The sequence below is a fragment of the Carassius auratus genome, chromosome 16 (genome assembly GCF_003368295.1).
Source record: "Carassius auratus strain Wakin chromosome 16, ASM336829v1, whole genome shotgun sequence".
In the NCBI taxonomy this organism is placed as follows: Eukaryota; Metazoa; Chordata; class Actinopteri; order Cypriniformes; family Cyprinidae; genus Carassius; species Carassius auratus.
This window is the reverse complement of record NC_039258.1, coordinates 20036591-20053309: the sequence shown is the minus strand read 5'-3', so window position 1 is coordinate 20053309 and position 16719 is coordinate 20036591. Positions and strand designations below refer to the sequence as shown.

General features: G+C 35.7%; 1 protein-coding gene across 2 annotated transcripts in view; it reads right to left on the bottom strand.

Annotated features, from left to right (window-relative positions):
- The window catches only part of LOC113116495 (protein PTHB1), a 108318-nt gene that overhangs the window by 43448 nt on the left and 48151 nt on the right, over positions 1–16719 (bottom strand). For both annotated transcript variants that reach the window (XM_026284685.1, XM_026284686.1), the window contains 3 exons: positions 10302–10484; positions 4610–4835; positions 276–395 (listed from right to left, as the gene is read on the bottom strand). In XM_026284685.1, coding sequence (XP_026140470.1) covers positions 276–395; positions 4610–4835; positions 10302–10484 — 529 coding nt within the window. The remainder of the gene's footprint in view (positions 1–275; positions 396–4609; positions 4836–10301; positions 10485–16719) is intronic.

Genomic DNA, 16719 nt, shown 5'->3' with positions numbered 1-16719 from the left:
GTGTATATTTCACAGATTTTCAGCTCATTAACAATGTCTGCTGGAGTTCTGGATTATACAAATTAAGGCATGTGCTGCAGACCTGCTTAAACATGTATGAACACAAACACAAAACAGTGTGTCCTCGCATACCACCAAACCTGACACTCAATGTACCTCTTCGCAATCTTTACACAACTACTCGGTTATCTAGAGATTTTCTGTCAATTTGCAGCATTTCACTTTGCATCCTTGTTAAATCAGTGCAGTAGTGAGGCTTTCTGCAGATGTCTTACCTGACTTGCTCTTGACTCTCTTGGATGGCTGTTTCTTTTTAATGTACTTGGTGGCGTCCTGCTGCAGCAGTGGTTCCTCCTCCTGCTCAACTATCGGCTCAGGAATGGACTCACATCCAGCTGCAAAACAACACACAAATATTCATTAATAATAAGTAACCGGTTAGAGTATAACTCTGTACTCCACTTCACCCAATAAAGCCTACTGTATCCTGTTTGATGCATGAATTTGAAATGATCAGCATGATCATAACTTTGCTGAATGTTTCAGTGAACAAAAGTTTAGTATAATTCTAAAACTGTCCACCTTTAGGTGGTGGTATGTGTTTTTGCTCTAAAATCTTAAAAGATTTTGTTTAAATCTAAGAATCAAATATGATACATAAAACTTTTGAGGAGCATGTATTGTACATCTCCTAGTCATATTACATGGGAAAACTACTCATAAACTGATCAATTTATTGAGAGATATACAGTAACTACTGATATTTATATGCATTTAATGCAAGCAGTCTACTATACGGTTTAAACATTTTTATTGACTTACATTACAAGCATTTACATTACAAACAATCAGAAATCCATCTTACTTTTGGCCATATAAATAACAATGTATGCACCAAATTGTTTATTTTGCTCAGTTTGGACTTCTGAATAAAATTGAGGTGTTTTTTTTTCCTCTTCAACTATGAGCTCCATATTCTCACTATACGATAAACGCCCTATTTATCAAATATGATTAAAAAAAAAACATAAAACACATGCATTTTTTATTGTTGGTTCAATAAAAAAAAAAAAAAAAAAAAAGATTTTTGGACTATTATTTCACAAGTCAGGCTTTACAGGGTTCCATTCTACACATTGAGCAGTTAGGTAAAATTATACTTTGTGCTTTGTGTAAAGTTGACACACTGTTGACATATTTAACATTTCTCCAAACTGCTGGCAGGTCCGAGTACACCTGCTGCACTCCATCAGATGGATTTGACACTCACTGCTGAGGATCAGCCAGAATTAGGAGTTTAGAAGGGGACTGATGAATCAGCCTCTTATGTCTCTCGGTCCAGCCTTCTTACCCACAATCCTTTTCCTCTTCTTTAACAAATAGACAAATCTAGTTTGACTGCTTACTTTGCTAAAGAAAAGCTTATCATAATCCTCCTCTGATATTTACATAGACTTCTACAGGCTGTTCGTTTAGGAGTAATATTTCAGATCAGTACAGTATTTGTGTGATCGACACTTGTAACTACACCGACAACTAAACAAGTAGAATGCTTTCAAATGTTGCAAAAACAAAACCAGATATATGCTGACAAGCAACTCGGTAGTGTCTGGTCTCAGCTTCTCACTAACCGTGGCTGCATGTATTGTTTTAGTTCACGAGAGAAGCAAAAAACATAAAAAGTAGACTTGTTTTAGCTAAAAGAATCACTATAAAAAGCCTAGGCCTGCCTTATTCTCTCCTCTCACTTGTGCCACTGGGTTTTATATTTGAGAATGGAGTCCTGTTCAGGGAAAAGGATGATTAGAAATGAGTTTGTCATTGAATAGTTCTTGTGATGACATTTCCTCCAGAAATGGTCAGGATATTGTAGCGAGCGTTGAAAGCAGGTAAAACCCATGTTAATGTGCTACTTTCCGCAACACTCAGCAGTTCAGCACCATGGGTTTGAGGCTCCTATCAACAACTACGTATGTTGTTTCTTCTAGATGTTTCCACTTCACATTAACAGCATTTACAGCTGGTCACTGCTTTAGAAAAGAAATCAGCTGAAATCTTTGAGTGAATTGCAGTAAATATAAATCAATTTGAATTTTTACCATGGATTATATTTACAGAACGTTAGCGATTGATGTGCCTGGAATATTGCAATCAACTAATTAGACGAGATGCAAGTACAATATGAGATACAAAATCATTACAATGAATAGGTTTATAATAACGCTTATTAAACATGCCTTAATTATTTGTTGCTCCATTGCACTGGCTGGTCTGAAAAAATGTGTAAATTATCATTTGAACCTATAAATACAGTTTTAATTAAGGAACGAGTAATAATGAAGTGATAACAAAATGAAATATCAAAAACACAAACTGTATTTAATTTGAGGTTTTGGTTTACACTTTATTTTAAGGTGTCCTTGTTACAGTGTAATTACACATTTAAGGACTGAGTAATATTAATTACCTGAATGTACTTATTATATGGATAGGATTTGGCTTAGGGTTACTTGCATGTAATTATGCTTCATTTATTGTTATTATAATAGTAAGTACATGTAATATGTGTAACAAGGACACCTTAAAATAAAGTGTTACTAGTATTTGATTTATCATTTTAATTTTGTCAAGAAAAAAAAAAATTCCATAAACCTTCCTTAAAATATGGCTTGACTTTAACAAGTGAGCCAAACACGGACTCCTCCATGAACGAACCGTGACCTCCAGTGGTTCATTCAAAAGAAGCCCTCAAATACAGAAAGACAGAACAATGAAACAAAAACACAAGGTCTCTCTGATATGAAAATTACGAATGCTGATGCATTAGCTCAGAGGCAGGTGCTCAGGGAGTGGGGCAATCCTTCTGTGTGATGTCATCACTTCAACACAAGGTCAGGTGAGGGACTCACAGAGGAGAAGGCAGACAGGAAGACACAAATCAGACAGATAAAACAGCCAGGTCACAAGTGTGTTTATGAGAGAGTATCAAGAGCTTGACTTTAAACTTGAAGGAATGGAGCGACGCGTCCTGCAGACATATTCCATCAGACAAAAGCAATTTAAACAGGATTCTCTGAGATTAGTCACTCATTCTCCTCCACACGACTGGCAACTGACCAAACGCTGTGTGCTCAGACATTCTGCCATATGAGGGGAGGATAATATCTACACACCCAGTGTCCAAACAACAGAGAGAGAGAGAGCGAGAGACAGTCTGAGACTTCAGGGAGGACAGGCGTCTGATAACAGAACCCATCGAGTTAATCATTCACACATTCCTCAGAGATCTCTGGCGTTTTATGTGTCCTCTGAAGTAAAGTTCTATTCTTTCTAACCTTATTGCCCCTGCATTTCACTACAATAGCATTTAAGTAACATTAGAAGTCTTCATATTTAGTTTACTACCAAAATGAAAGACAAAACAAGAACTTTAAATTTTTACACTTTGGTAAAAGGCTGTTTTTCACAGCACTGGTCAAGTTTTTTTTTTTTTTTTTTTTTTTTATGCTTCCGTAGCATGACTTCTTTCAGGCTAGTGAAAGGAGAACATCCAGAATACACATTAATTGATTATTTAAATACACATTATTAATTTGTGTCTGTCGTTTTCAATTAAAATACATGTTTTTTAAAGGCAGCTTGCTCTGAATGAGTTTTTCTCATGCACCGAGCCAGAAATCTCCACTTCAGTAGAACCCACGTACACAAGAATGTCCTGTTTTGTTCCAATATATATTCTGAAGGTTTGTTCATATATCATTAATCTGAATTATATAAGAGTTTATTTTATTATTATATGGTGAAATTGACTGTTGATAATATTTGTTAATTTAAGGAGTGATACAAAAAGAGATATCCAATATCTCCTTTGTAAAAAAAAAAAAAAAGAAAAAGAAAAAAAGATGTTGATTCTAATGTCAACAGAATGAAACCGTAATTTTAAACTTGTCTTTATCCAATCTTCAGATTTTGTTCTGGACATCTGGAGAGTCTTTTAGCTACATAAACTTAAGTACATTCACACAATCCAGCAGCTCTGAATGTGAGTGTGCACATAAAAGTGTGAGCTGTTACATTAAAAAAAGTATTTTGAATATGCTGATTATTATAATTATTTTATTTTTTTAATCAAAAACACATCAAAGTTGGTTAATCACCATAGAATAATAATAATAATTCAGACAGCTCTTTTATAATACAAATGTAATTTATCATACAAGATGAATGAAAGCTTGTTAACATCTTCATATCGGGAGCTGTAACCTTGTTAAAATCTTATTTATCAAAGCGGTTATCCAAAAATTGTGGGAGTCAGAGGGCAAGCTGTACGGCTGCAACATAGGACGTATTATTAATACCTTGGTATGGCATGAGTAGCAAAGCTTTAAAGTGGTCTTAAATATAGAACTATGGGTGCTAAATAGTGGGAACTCTTCTTTTATCTCTGTGTGCATCCCCTATGGAGTACCCCAAGGTTCTATATTGGGCTATAAATAATGCCATTAGCTTCTGCTCTATTACTTTTAAACATAATGGTTTAAGTTTTACAACAAAGCCCCCAAAATGACCCCTCTATGCATGAATGTTTCCAAAGTAAGATATTTCTGACCTGGCATCATGACGGTTGTAGGGACATTGGCTTCTGAGCTGAGAGAGAGACGGCCACCCTTGCCCAAGCGGTCACAGAGCAGCGTGATGTGTTTCTTCAGGCGTGACGTGTCTTTTGGGATGGTTAATGGGCCGGTGCTCAAGCTGATGGCCTGATCTTTGGGGCTGCGTGACAGACACGTTTTTAAGAGGTGGGAGACGGCTGCATCCACGCTTTCCTCCCAGCCCTGAAAAACATATTCAAACTGAGCCGTGCAAATATAAGAATTCACTAGTTGAAAGTGAATAAACAAAGTTCCTGCTTGAGAGTTTTGTGTTGTGGTTGATGTGAAGTTTATGATTTTCACAATTCACACTATTGGCTAGAGTACAAAGCAACAAGAAATGTTTAAAATTCATTTTTATTCATTTATATTTACCTTAGTATATTGTCTTATTTATTTTAAATACTTTCTAATCCTTTGTTTGCAATCATCTGAAGTTTTTATTGAATTAGCCACAAACACTCCCTACTATACACTTTATTTTTCTAGCCACATCTAAAACTCTATCTACATACAAACAAGCCATAAACATTTAAATGGAATTTCTGTTTGAGTATATGCTTTTTTCTTTTTTTGTTGTTGCATGGGTTGTGAAGTGCATTTTGCCACATGCCTCATGAATGGAAAGTTACTCCCTGTGAACAGAGTTTTTTATTTGCGTTTGCGTCTTTAAGTCTGGCCTGCAGCATCTCCCGCCCACCCTTTTGCCGTCAGGCAGGCTAGAGAGGCTGAGAGATGGGCTGGGGTGTTGACAGGCAGGTGGAATGTGGGACGACTGTGTCGCCATACAGACAGCCTTTAATGAGATCTAATAGCAGGTAATCAGCCTTGTTACGCTGATGACAGGGGCGAGCCCTTCACTGACTACAAAGGATAAAGAAGAAACAGAGAGACAGAAAGAGGAAGACATTGATAAATCAGATAAAAGTCTCCAATGGAGGAAATTAGCAGATTACACCAGCCTGAGTAATAAAAGACACTCAAGACACATGAGTCTTGTATGTTTTGGCATACTGAATCACACTCTCTATGAATTATCTACAGAGAGTTTAGAGATCCAAATATCGTTAACGTTCCTGAGTAGCAGACTCTCTCCAGATATAAGAATATTTCTATATGTGACTGTACAGCTGATGGCAGTGTTGCTTGATGGCACAGAATACAGGGATGTTGTGGATGTCAGGGCATTGCTATGTGGTTGCCAAAATGTTATGGTTAGTTGCTAAGGCATTGGTTGCTATGTGCAGTGGCGTAGCTTTGTCATAAAAAATGTTGGGAACAGTGGCATGATGGGGGGTTAGGCTGATTCAAGCTATTTTTTGTATGTAGAGTAAGCAGAGACTGGGGCAACTAGGTCTTAAATCGGATGGGATGAGCAAATTCTTGTGCACGACTCAAATATCACAATTGTGTGCAGCAATACTTGTACAGTATTGTGCCATCAGAGTTACATTTAAACCTGCTGGACTCCCCCATAATTATAACAGTATTTAAGGCTAAAGTTCAATGTGATTAGGAGGAATGAACACAATATGAATGTTTTATTGATGCAAATGGTCCCCATTCTATATGTAATTTTTAATACTACAGCATAATATAATTAAATTTACCACATTTTCCAGAAAGCTGCACCAGGTAAGACAAAAAAAAAAAAAAAGAAAAAAAAAAGTTGTATTGGTGTGTAAGTCGCATTTTACTATCACTTTCAGAAATATTTTAAATACTGAATAGTTCTAAATAAAATGAATGTTAGAAAAAAAAAAAAAAAAAAAAAAAAACAATGTAAACACTAAAATGAATTTTACTTCCCCTGACTCCAAATCATTAAAATTCCATTCCAAAATCATTTCATTCCAGGGAGGTTCTTCTTTTGTAATTCACGGTGCCTATTAAACATTTTATATAATAATCAGTCCAAAAAATCTAAAGCAGCAATCCTCTCCCTAAATGCGGAGAACATTTTTTGAACCAATTGAATGGAGCTATATGTTGTCTGTGTTAGAGCGATTTGGCTCGTCAATTCTTACAAATTCAGATCAGTCCACTTTTATTAATTTACAGTGGGGAATGCGACAGGTATGCCGTTTAAGCCTGTTGATGTTTAGCCTAACCTTAGAACCCCAGGCTATTTATTTACATATCCATTCTGAGATCTGAGGTATGCTTTGTGGCAAAGTTGAGGTTAAGCTGTCTATGTATGCAGATGACTTAATATTATTTTTTTTTAAAGATCCTTCCACTGCCATGCCATGTCTAATGGAAATATTTAATATCTTTGGCTCCTTCTCTGGCCACTTGGTCAACTGGGAGAAAAGTGTGTTTATGCCTCTGGGAGATGGTTTAGATGCTCCATTTTTGAGTTCTCTGCCCTTTCAAATTGTGGATAACTGTAACAATGGACGTGACAATGGAGTGGGGATCCAATTGCAGGCTTTATTAGAAGAATGTGGTTGAAACAGGCAGGGTCAAACATCGGGAAACAATCACAGCCAAGGCAATGGCAAAAGAGTAATCCATAGAACAGGCAAAGGTAAATGCAGGTAGAAAACAATCAGAGTCAAGGAAACAGTCCATGATCAAAACACTGAGGCAAGGCCAGGCAAAACTAGGAAACTTGTGCCGTGTTTCCACTGTCGGGCCAAAAACAGGCGTGCTAGTGTGTGCCAGGGCCAGTCGCATTTTAACTGTCACTTCTGGTGCTTGATTGTGCCTCGACAGTGCTTCCTCTGGGCCAACTGTCCGGGTTTTTGACCTGACGAAAACCTTGGGCCAAAGCGGGCCAGCTGGGGCTAGAGTAGCGTTATGAATAAAAGCGGAGTTTCTCCGTGCTGGAGAGTGTCAGCGCCATGGATCATTTCATAAAGCTAAGAGCTATAACACCAGCATTAAAAACTTTTTTAAATAAGTTGAGCTCAAAACTCACTTCCAGTCAGCAGCGAGTGTTTGAAATAACTTGATCCGATGTGAATAATAATCACCATAAAAGGCAGAAATATTTATAAGTGATACAAAAGATTATACACGCTAGGCATTAACGTTACCATAGTAAACATGGTAAATGAGACCACTTGAAGAAATCAGACATCAGCTTCTTATTCTGTATCACAATCATGCATTTATCTAGTGACATATTGCATCCGTCATAAGTCTCATCTCGAGAGTTTAACGCCACGTAGCCTATGTCATAAAAATATAATTATATGTTTTTTGTTTGGGAGCTTTTATAAAAATATAGAAATTATAATTATTTCTAAATGTGATGTACACTCACCAAAAGGATTATTAGGAACACTTGTTTAATTTCTCATTAATGCAATTATCTAATCAACCAATCACATGCATTTAGGGGTGTGGTTCTGGTCAAGACAATCTCTTGAACTCCAAAGTGAATGTCAGGATGGGAAAGAAAGCTGATTTAAGCAATTTTGAGCGTGGTATGGTTGTTGGTGCCAGACTGGCTGATCTGAGTATTTCACAATCTGCTCAGTTACTGGGATTTTTATGCACAACCATTTCTAGGGTTTACAAAGAATGGTCTGAAAAGGAAAAAACATCCAGTATGTGGCAGTCCTGTGGGCGAAAATGCCTTGTTGATGCTAGAGGTCAGAGTATGGGCTCATAGAAGATAGATAGAAGAGCAGCTTTGACTGAAATAACCACTCGTTAGCAAAGCATTTTGGACAGTTAAAGACTGGAAAAATGTTGCCTGGTCTGATGAGTGTCGATTTTTGTTGAGACATTCAGATGTTAGAGTCAGAATTTGGCGTAAACAGAATGAGAACATGGATCCATCATGCCTCGTTACCACTGTGCAGGCTGCTGCGTTTCCATTATCTTTTTCAGAATTTACCCATATTTTTGCCTAAATCATTTTTGGAAACTGCTAGGTTCTGTGGTCCTTCCTTTCATTTGGGGATATAAAATTCATAGAATTTCAAAATCACACTTGCAGACACCCAAAGAAGTGGGAGGGCTAGCACTGCCCACTTTCCGTCAATACTACTGGGTGGGTAACATGAGGGTGATGATGTTTTAGTGTGAGCGTTACTGAATGTCCACTGACCAGTTAGACATATATCCCAAATTGTTACATATGGAGGCTCGTTCTGTAGGTAACAGCTCGTAAGCTTGCAATCTTGATTTAGCTAAATTTAAATGTTCAGACCAGTCTCTAGCTTGGCCGCAACCTCATTAACTCTGCCTCATGTTTTGCATGGTGCTGGCCAAAAGATAGATTTTGATGGAGTGGAAATCTACGTCACCTCCAAGTTTTTTTTTAAATGGTTAGCCAAAATGGTTTTTGCCCTTATGCTTGAAAGGCTACATTTTTCTAAAGCAGGCAGATTAAAGATGTTTGATCAAATTTGGGGCACCTTTCTCAGGTCTCATGCAATTGTGATATATGTATATACACACACTCAAAAAATTATAAACACAACACTTTTGTTCCCTCTCCCCTATTTTTCATGAGCTGCGCTCAAAGATCTAAGACTTTTTCTATGTACATAAAATCTCTCTCAAATATTGTTGTAATATATATAGTAGCATATTTGAAATGTTTGTAAATTGAAAGCACTGTTAACCTCATCACTTTTATAAAAGAGTGTGAATGCACTGCAGTGTGTGGACTGTGCACATAACACAGTTTAACTTTTTTAACACTTCCTATTATGTGTGTAGCAACATTTATATATCAATCCCTTATTGTCTGGTGTAAAACTAAATTGTGTGTGTGCGCGTATGTGTGTGGGTGTGTTACATATATAAATAAAATTATGAAGCATGACAGATAGATAGAGGTGCTTATCTGATTTATGTGCTATTACAAGCTATCAGTAACTTTCAATATCAATAACTAAAAGTGGTGTGGACTCAAGTTAAAAAATAAAACAGTACTAGCACATCTTTTCTATCACGTATGTCCACAGCACGGATTCATTTACAAATATTCTGATATCACAAACAACGCAATGCTACTGGAGTCTGTCTTCACCATATCAGAAGACACATCCTACATTACTGGAGCCTTTGAAAGAAAGATAAAGCACTGAAGGAATTCCACTGGCTGAGAGAGACAATTTTGCTTGAAAGAAACAAGCTTTAAGCAGGGCTGAGTCAAGCCTGGCTCCATCAGGGTGACACTCATGTATTTGTGCACATTCATGTATGGTTCTCTCTCTCTCTCTCTCTCTCTCTCTCTCTCTCTCTCTCTCTATATATATATATATATATATATATATATATATATATATATATATATATATATATATATATATATATATATATATACATGCATAAAAAAAAATTTGGCAGTAGTTTTTATTCTAATAGTTATATTTTATTGTATTTAAGTTTCAAAATGTTATTTTATTGTATTTAAATTAACAAATTCTAAACAAATTTAAAAAAACAAAATTTAAAAACACAGAGGGGAAAGAAGTTGGAGAAAACTGTGTAGAGTAAAATGTGTAATGGGGTCACAGTATTGCTCACTGTGTGTTTATGTGACACATTTGTATTACAGCTTTTTGTGCTTCAACACCCATGTCACCTAACACCTGGAGACAGATTCTCCAGGTCAGCCAGACACAGGCTGCTAATTCAAAGGGGTGGCTAATGTCAAAGGCTAGTGTGTGTGTGTTCTCTCACAAGCTGTGGTGTGTCCTGCAGCAGCGGTAGGAGTGTGGCCTCCAGGATGGCAGTCTGCTCTGAGCTGAGCCCTTGCCACAGTGACAACAGCAGGATGAGGAGGTGAGTGGCGCTCTGCAAACGTGTAAAAGCTTGGATCAAACGCTCCCGGTTGTCTTCTGCTGCATCTGCTAATGCTATAACCTGACACAGAGACAGACAGACAGAAGAGAGGGTCTCAAAATAACTGCACAGATGTCCTAATTTTACAAACTTCAGGATTAACATCTTACAAAAAAAAAAAACTATATATAAAAAATATATTTAGCAAAAATAAAATTAATCTTATTTTTAGGGCTTTTAAGATACATTGCTGTATTATTTTGATGACAATTAGAGTATGTACACGATGCTCCATTTCCTATCTTTAATAAAAATAAAAAAAAAGAGTTTGCAAAATTTACTTTGAAATTGCCTTTATTCTCAGAGGTAATTCTCATTAGATTATCATTTAGTGTAGCAGTATTGAGCACTATTTAGAAGTCGCGAGAATGAGAATGTGCAAAAATGTTGTCATAATGCATAATGTCTTAATGAAAAAAAAAAAAAAAAGATTGTGGAGCTAAATATGTCCTGGATATAGTCTGTAAAATTCACCCTAAGCTGTCTCATCATGAGCAAATTAAGCAAGTCTTGATTGGGGGTAGAATTAACCATTAGTAAAAACAAAACAGTTGAATGAAAAGTGGGACATGAGAGGCTGTTGGAAGAAAGTTAGCAAAAAAACATAAACATAAAAAATAGCCCATCATACATGCCTGATAAAGTTATGCTCTTTGAGAGCACACCACACCTGTAGAGTCGATCTGAAACCACAGAGCATAAAAACACACTGAAACAGTGTCTGAGAGAGACATCTGCTATTAAAGATCAGTGTGTATTGATAAAAAAGTCTCAGCAGCCAATATAAATAGACCTTCAGTGAAGGAGCTTTTGTGAGTGAGAGTACAAGAGTTGATTGATGCCAGCTGAGCAAAAACAAAAGCACATTTAAGAGCTACACAAAGAAGAGAAAGTCCAGAATAGGTAAAACACCCTTGAGAAAAGATGTAAGGCAGATCTTGAACTTGCTCACTGGAGAACAGTGTATTCAAAAACTGAGTTTTGGCTGAATGTATTAAGGCACACTATATGCCTCAGGAAGACAATAATATAAACTTCCTTCTCTTTTTATTTAGGAACCTTATTCAAATCAGAAATTGAACAAATTTAGAAACAGGAAGTGGGTTTTCATTATGTACAATGTTAAGTATCACTTAAGATGAGTTAGATTAGAAACCACTATCTTGAAGAGCTAAAATTTGCTCTTGGTTAGAAAAGAACAGACATGAAACAGCTTGCAGACTGTTAGACCCATCAGTGTGGTCACCACTTACCCATGGACACATTCTACGAAAATTATATACTCTAAAAATACCCCAAACCATTTTGAAATACAACATTTCAAGCCTAAAACAAACCCCAGCCAATGCCAAAGACAAGCAAGAAAATACTTTATTCCCTGAGGGATGCAGCCAAAAACGGAGAGACAGAAATATCTGTGCGGTCAGAATAAAAATAATTTAAATAAGTTCTTCGTGGGATGTCAGTAGTCAGTGGTCTTTTTCACACCTTCAGAAGAACCAGAGCTGTTGAAATACAGCACTTGACTACTGAATCTGTCATTATCAAACTTGAGTTCCAAAATAAAATACATTTATTGAAAAAGCATCAGCAACACGGTCTGGAGCCATGGAGCCAATTTGTCTGATAGTGGTGAAGATGAGGGGCATCGTGCAGCTTTGAGAGGCCACTAGCGAAAGCCACTTTGGTGTCCTGGGCAGGACAAAATATGACAAAAGGAGGATAAAAAAAGTTTTTTTTTTTTTTAAAAGAGCACAATGCCTTTTCCTTTGGATGTAAATCATCTGGTGCTACCAAATTTAGATTTATAATTACTGACACTATAATGAAAAACCACAATCATGCATAATTAATTTTCAAAGAAAGATTTTTTGAATGTTTTTTTTTTTAAAGTTGTCTCTAACATCTCAAAGGGCAAGTGCCTCTCTCTTTGAATGGAAGTGCGATCCTTTAGCATAATTTTCCACGGGTGAAATCTTAAGAATGTCATTATTTTGCATGTGATGAATATTTACATTATTAGCATAACATAAACATTATTATGCCATGAATACTGCTGATTTAAAGTGTAAATATCCAAATATCTAAAATTCTACTTTTCAAGATTAAATAAAAAAAAATTTGCACAGTGGCATTATTTTCATGACAAATTGGGAAATATATGACTTTTGTCATTAATATAGTGGGATTTTATGCAAATGACACACACCAGCTGACATGAATTGAATCACTGAGACTTGAATTTATATTTCAAACTCTAAACACAATGAATTAATAATGAAATATTACAACAATTTTATTATAACTAATATATAATAAAAATTGTATATATTTTATATCTGTGATGGCAAATCTGAATTTTCAGCTGCCATTATTCAAGTCTTCAGTGTCACATGATCCTTCAGAAATCTAATATGCTTATTTGCTTCTCAATATTTTTTTTTCTTAATATCAATGTTGAAAATCATGAAGCCATTTTTTTTCGATAAACAACCTGCCATATCTAAAATTTTCACAATGAAGACACTGTGTATTTGAACACATTTATACCAATAATGAATGACCAAACGTAGGTATAAAACTAAATTTTACTTAGAATTTTTTTTTTCTTTTTAACAAAATGAAACAATCAAAATTTTAATATTAAAACTAAAACAAAATATGCTATAGCTGGTTACTGAATGTGTGTGTGTGTGTGTGTGTGTGTGTGTGTGTAAGAATGGCTCCTGTGTGGAAGGAAATATGGGAGGTTGATGAAAATGAGATATGCATCAGTACCAGCAAGCGATCCTAGACAGTTACCATTGTTGTTTTTAGTCATGGCGCAGAGATTGCATTGAGATGGATAAAGACATGCTGGCAAATACAATTCTTGTTTATAAACTTGTCCACTGAAGAGAGTTAAGTAAGACTAAGGTATGATAGTATCTGGCAACCCATAGAGACAACTAAGATGACTTATCAGCTGGCTCAGATCTGATAAATATGCCACTCTATGGTCTCTTGTGTTCCGTCTTCCTGAGAAAATTGTTCATTATCCACATTTTCCCTCACTTCTTCATGGGTGAAACCACTGCCGTGAGAGAGACTTCCTGTAGAATGCTCCACACTTCCATTTAGTAAAGAATAAACCAGACAGCTTTTAGTCAGGAAATGGAAGAAATCTTAGCCTAGCTGATAAAAACGGTTTTAATACATTTCCCATTGTAATGCTGTAACTTTCGGTCCACAAAAATGTCTCAAATGTGCACTTAATAAGCAATTCAAACTCAGGGCAGCTGGAAATTGTTTATTGGGAACCGAACCGCTCAAAACACTTTATGAGTTGCATATTCAATTTGAAACACAATACATTTCAATTAATTAAAACAGACAAATGTTGCTTCTTGCACATTTTGCAACACCTTCAAAGTGAAATGGTCAAGTGGTGCAAAACAATTCTTCATTTTTTTTTTTTTTTTTTGTGAAACAGATAAACATAAATCTGGAAATGCTTTAATATTTGTTGATGTATGGATTGAGGTATTTTGGAAACTGAAAAATCTAATGCATGTGGAATATAAAGTACCACCTACACTAAACCCTACTTGAATCCTAACCAATAGTGTTAACAAAAGCAAAGGTGAGATAAAAATACATTTTCCACATTTGAGCCAGCTTCTACGAGTCTTTGAACTCTTTTAGCTTGACTTTTGTTTCAAAGAAGTCAGGTGCAACATTGTACCAGGTGAGCTACCAAGCGAGTTTCCCACATCAGCAACCTATGCTTACAAATGAAGCTAGTTACAAATTATGCACTATTATTTGAGGTCACAACATATATAACATATATATAGATAGACAGATAGACAGATAGATAGATAAATAGATAGATAAGTTATAATGCTGAGCTATAAGTCCCCTTTGTAATTTAAATGTGTGTGAAAAGGAATTAAAGGTAAAATAAATAAATAAAACATTAATGCTGTGCGAGCGGAAAACACCACATTTTCATGGTTTGAATTAATGAGTTCTTGAGTACCCCAGGGCTCTGCTTTGGGACCCTTCACATTCCAGCACAACATGACAGGCTTGCAGTGTGATTTTTGACCATTTTTGTACAAAAATACAATGCCTTTTATAGTTGTTTTTTTCACTTGTTTTAGGCAGATAGATTGGTACACACACAGCCATGCAACATCTATGATCGAGGATACTCTTTCACGGTTCATACCAAAACAGATAAAGGAGATCTTGACTGGTCTTAATGCCATAAAAAACCTGCCACCACATAATGGAGTATGTAGTTAAAAGGAAGTGGCATTAAAACCTTAACAATAAAATTTAGAATTAGGTACTTCAACTTATTCAACTTCTATCAAGCAATTGAAGAAAGAAGACCAACATTTGGGCAAGATTTCAGGGATAGATGGCACGGTTGTTTGTGTATTCATGGCTAGGTTACTCGCGGTTCCATATATAGAAGCCATGAGTCTACAAACAGCCCTTTAATTATTGCGAGCTTTCTCTAGTCATTTCAGCAGACACAATCCAACAGTCTATAATCAACAGTTAAACCTCACCTCCCAGGCAGAAACCAGCCCACCTCCATACACTGACCCCCCTGAAGTAATGACAACCTGTCATTTATACTCACGAATATAAAACCAGGAGAAAGATGAACTATATGCAGGCTGTGGACGAAATAATGGAAACACTGGAGCTGAATCAAGAGACTTCATGAAAACATTACTGTTATTGCAATATTTTACAATTACAATAACAAATAAAAATGCAGCTGCAAAGATTAGTTGTATAAAATGTATAGATATTTGCTTTCATCAGTGCTAAAAGAATTATGACTGTGAAGACAATATGTTTAAGTTTTCAATGCAACTTGGGGCAACGAGTTCTCAGGTCAAATAGCTAGAGATTATAATGCTGGTACATCAGTCATATATACCTCAAGACTAGTCAATGTGTTTGGAAGTTACAGCCAGTCAATCCAGAAAAAGTAATAAGTCTCCACATTAGTACTTTGTTCACATTATTTATGTATCAACAATCATTGTGGCAAACAATAAACCAACCCAGCTGGGTAAAACATAAAAATAAAAACAAGCACTTTTTATCTGTAATTTTTATTTTATTTTATTTTTTACCCAATGCTGGGTTGCTATAATGGCCCAATATGTTTAATACTGTTTCATCTTGAAGACCAGTGCAATTTGCTGTTGTATAAGCTGTTCTCAGATTATTATTATTTTTTTGATGATCAGATTCTATATGTATGTCTGTGTGTGTGTGTGTTTAAAAGAAACCAAGTCAATATGAAATCAAAATGAACCTATTTAATTTGCTAATACATCTTATCTAGTCTAATTTTATTTGATTCATGATTAATTCCCAAGACAAATTTTTTTCTGCCCATTCCTTCCAACCACCTGTCATAGAGACCACATTTGACTTTTAAAATATGCAAATATGTTACCTATACTCTCAAATTATATTTTATCCTACATCCAGATTCAGTGCATCAAAGAATGCACAAATAATTCTTATTCTATGTCTTAACTCTGTCACATACAAGCAGCAAATAGAAAGTGAAAGATAAATCAATTGTTCCCATAAAGGTTTGGCTTTGTGCAGAGATGAAGATAAATTGTTTGTTTGTGTCCTCTGTACACTGTGCATTTGCTTTTCTTTTTTTTCCTTTTTTCTTGGCTCAAAGAAGTCAAACAACTGCTTGGAGGTGAGATAACACAAGCTTTTAAGTCAGAATCAACAGTAGCCAAAGACAATGGGGTCACGTATGTTGTAGAAAGCTTCTGATTTTGGGATTAGATTCAGCCTGAAGAATTCTGCTATCTTCTACTTTTAAGTTTAAGATCAGGAGCACATTAACTTAATATTTTTGGTTTTTATGAAAGTAATTTGATGGTCGTTTGTTTTGAGTAGACATCTGTAATAATAAAAACTCCATAACTACGGGAAGGAGGAGGCGGGAACCGGCGGACAATCAAAACGAAACTTTAATTACAAAATAAACACAAAACAGAGGCAATTATACAGAAATACTTTGATGACAAACTTTGCTCTGGCATTTCCGAATGACCATAATAAAATTTAAGATGCTGCGGAATGAAATCGTTCCACAGGTTAGTCAGGATTTACCATCCCATAGTGCAGTCATATTACTTTTTTGATGTGCTTGGAGGAATTTATTCACAAAATGCATTTCCATCCCCCATTATTCCCATTAACCCTTTTTCACACA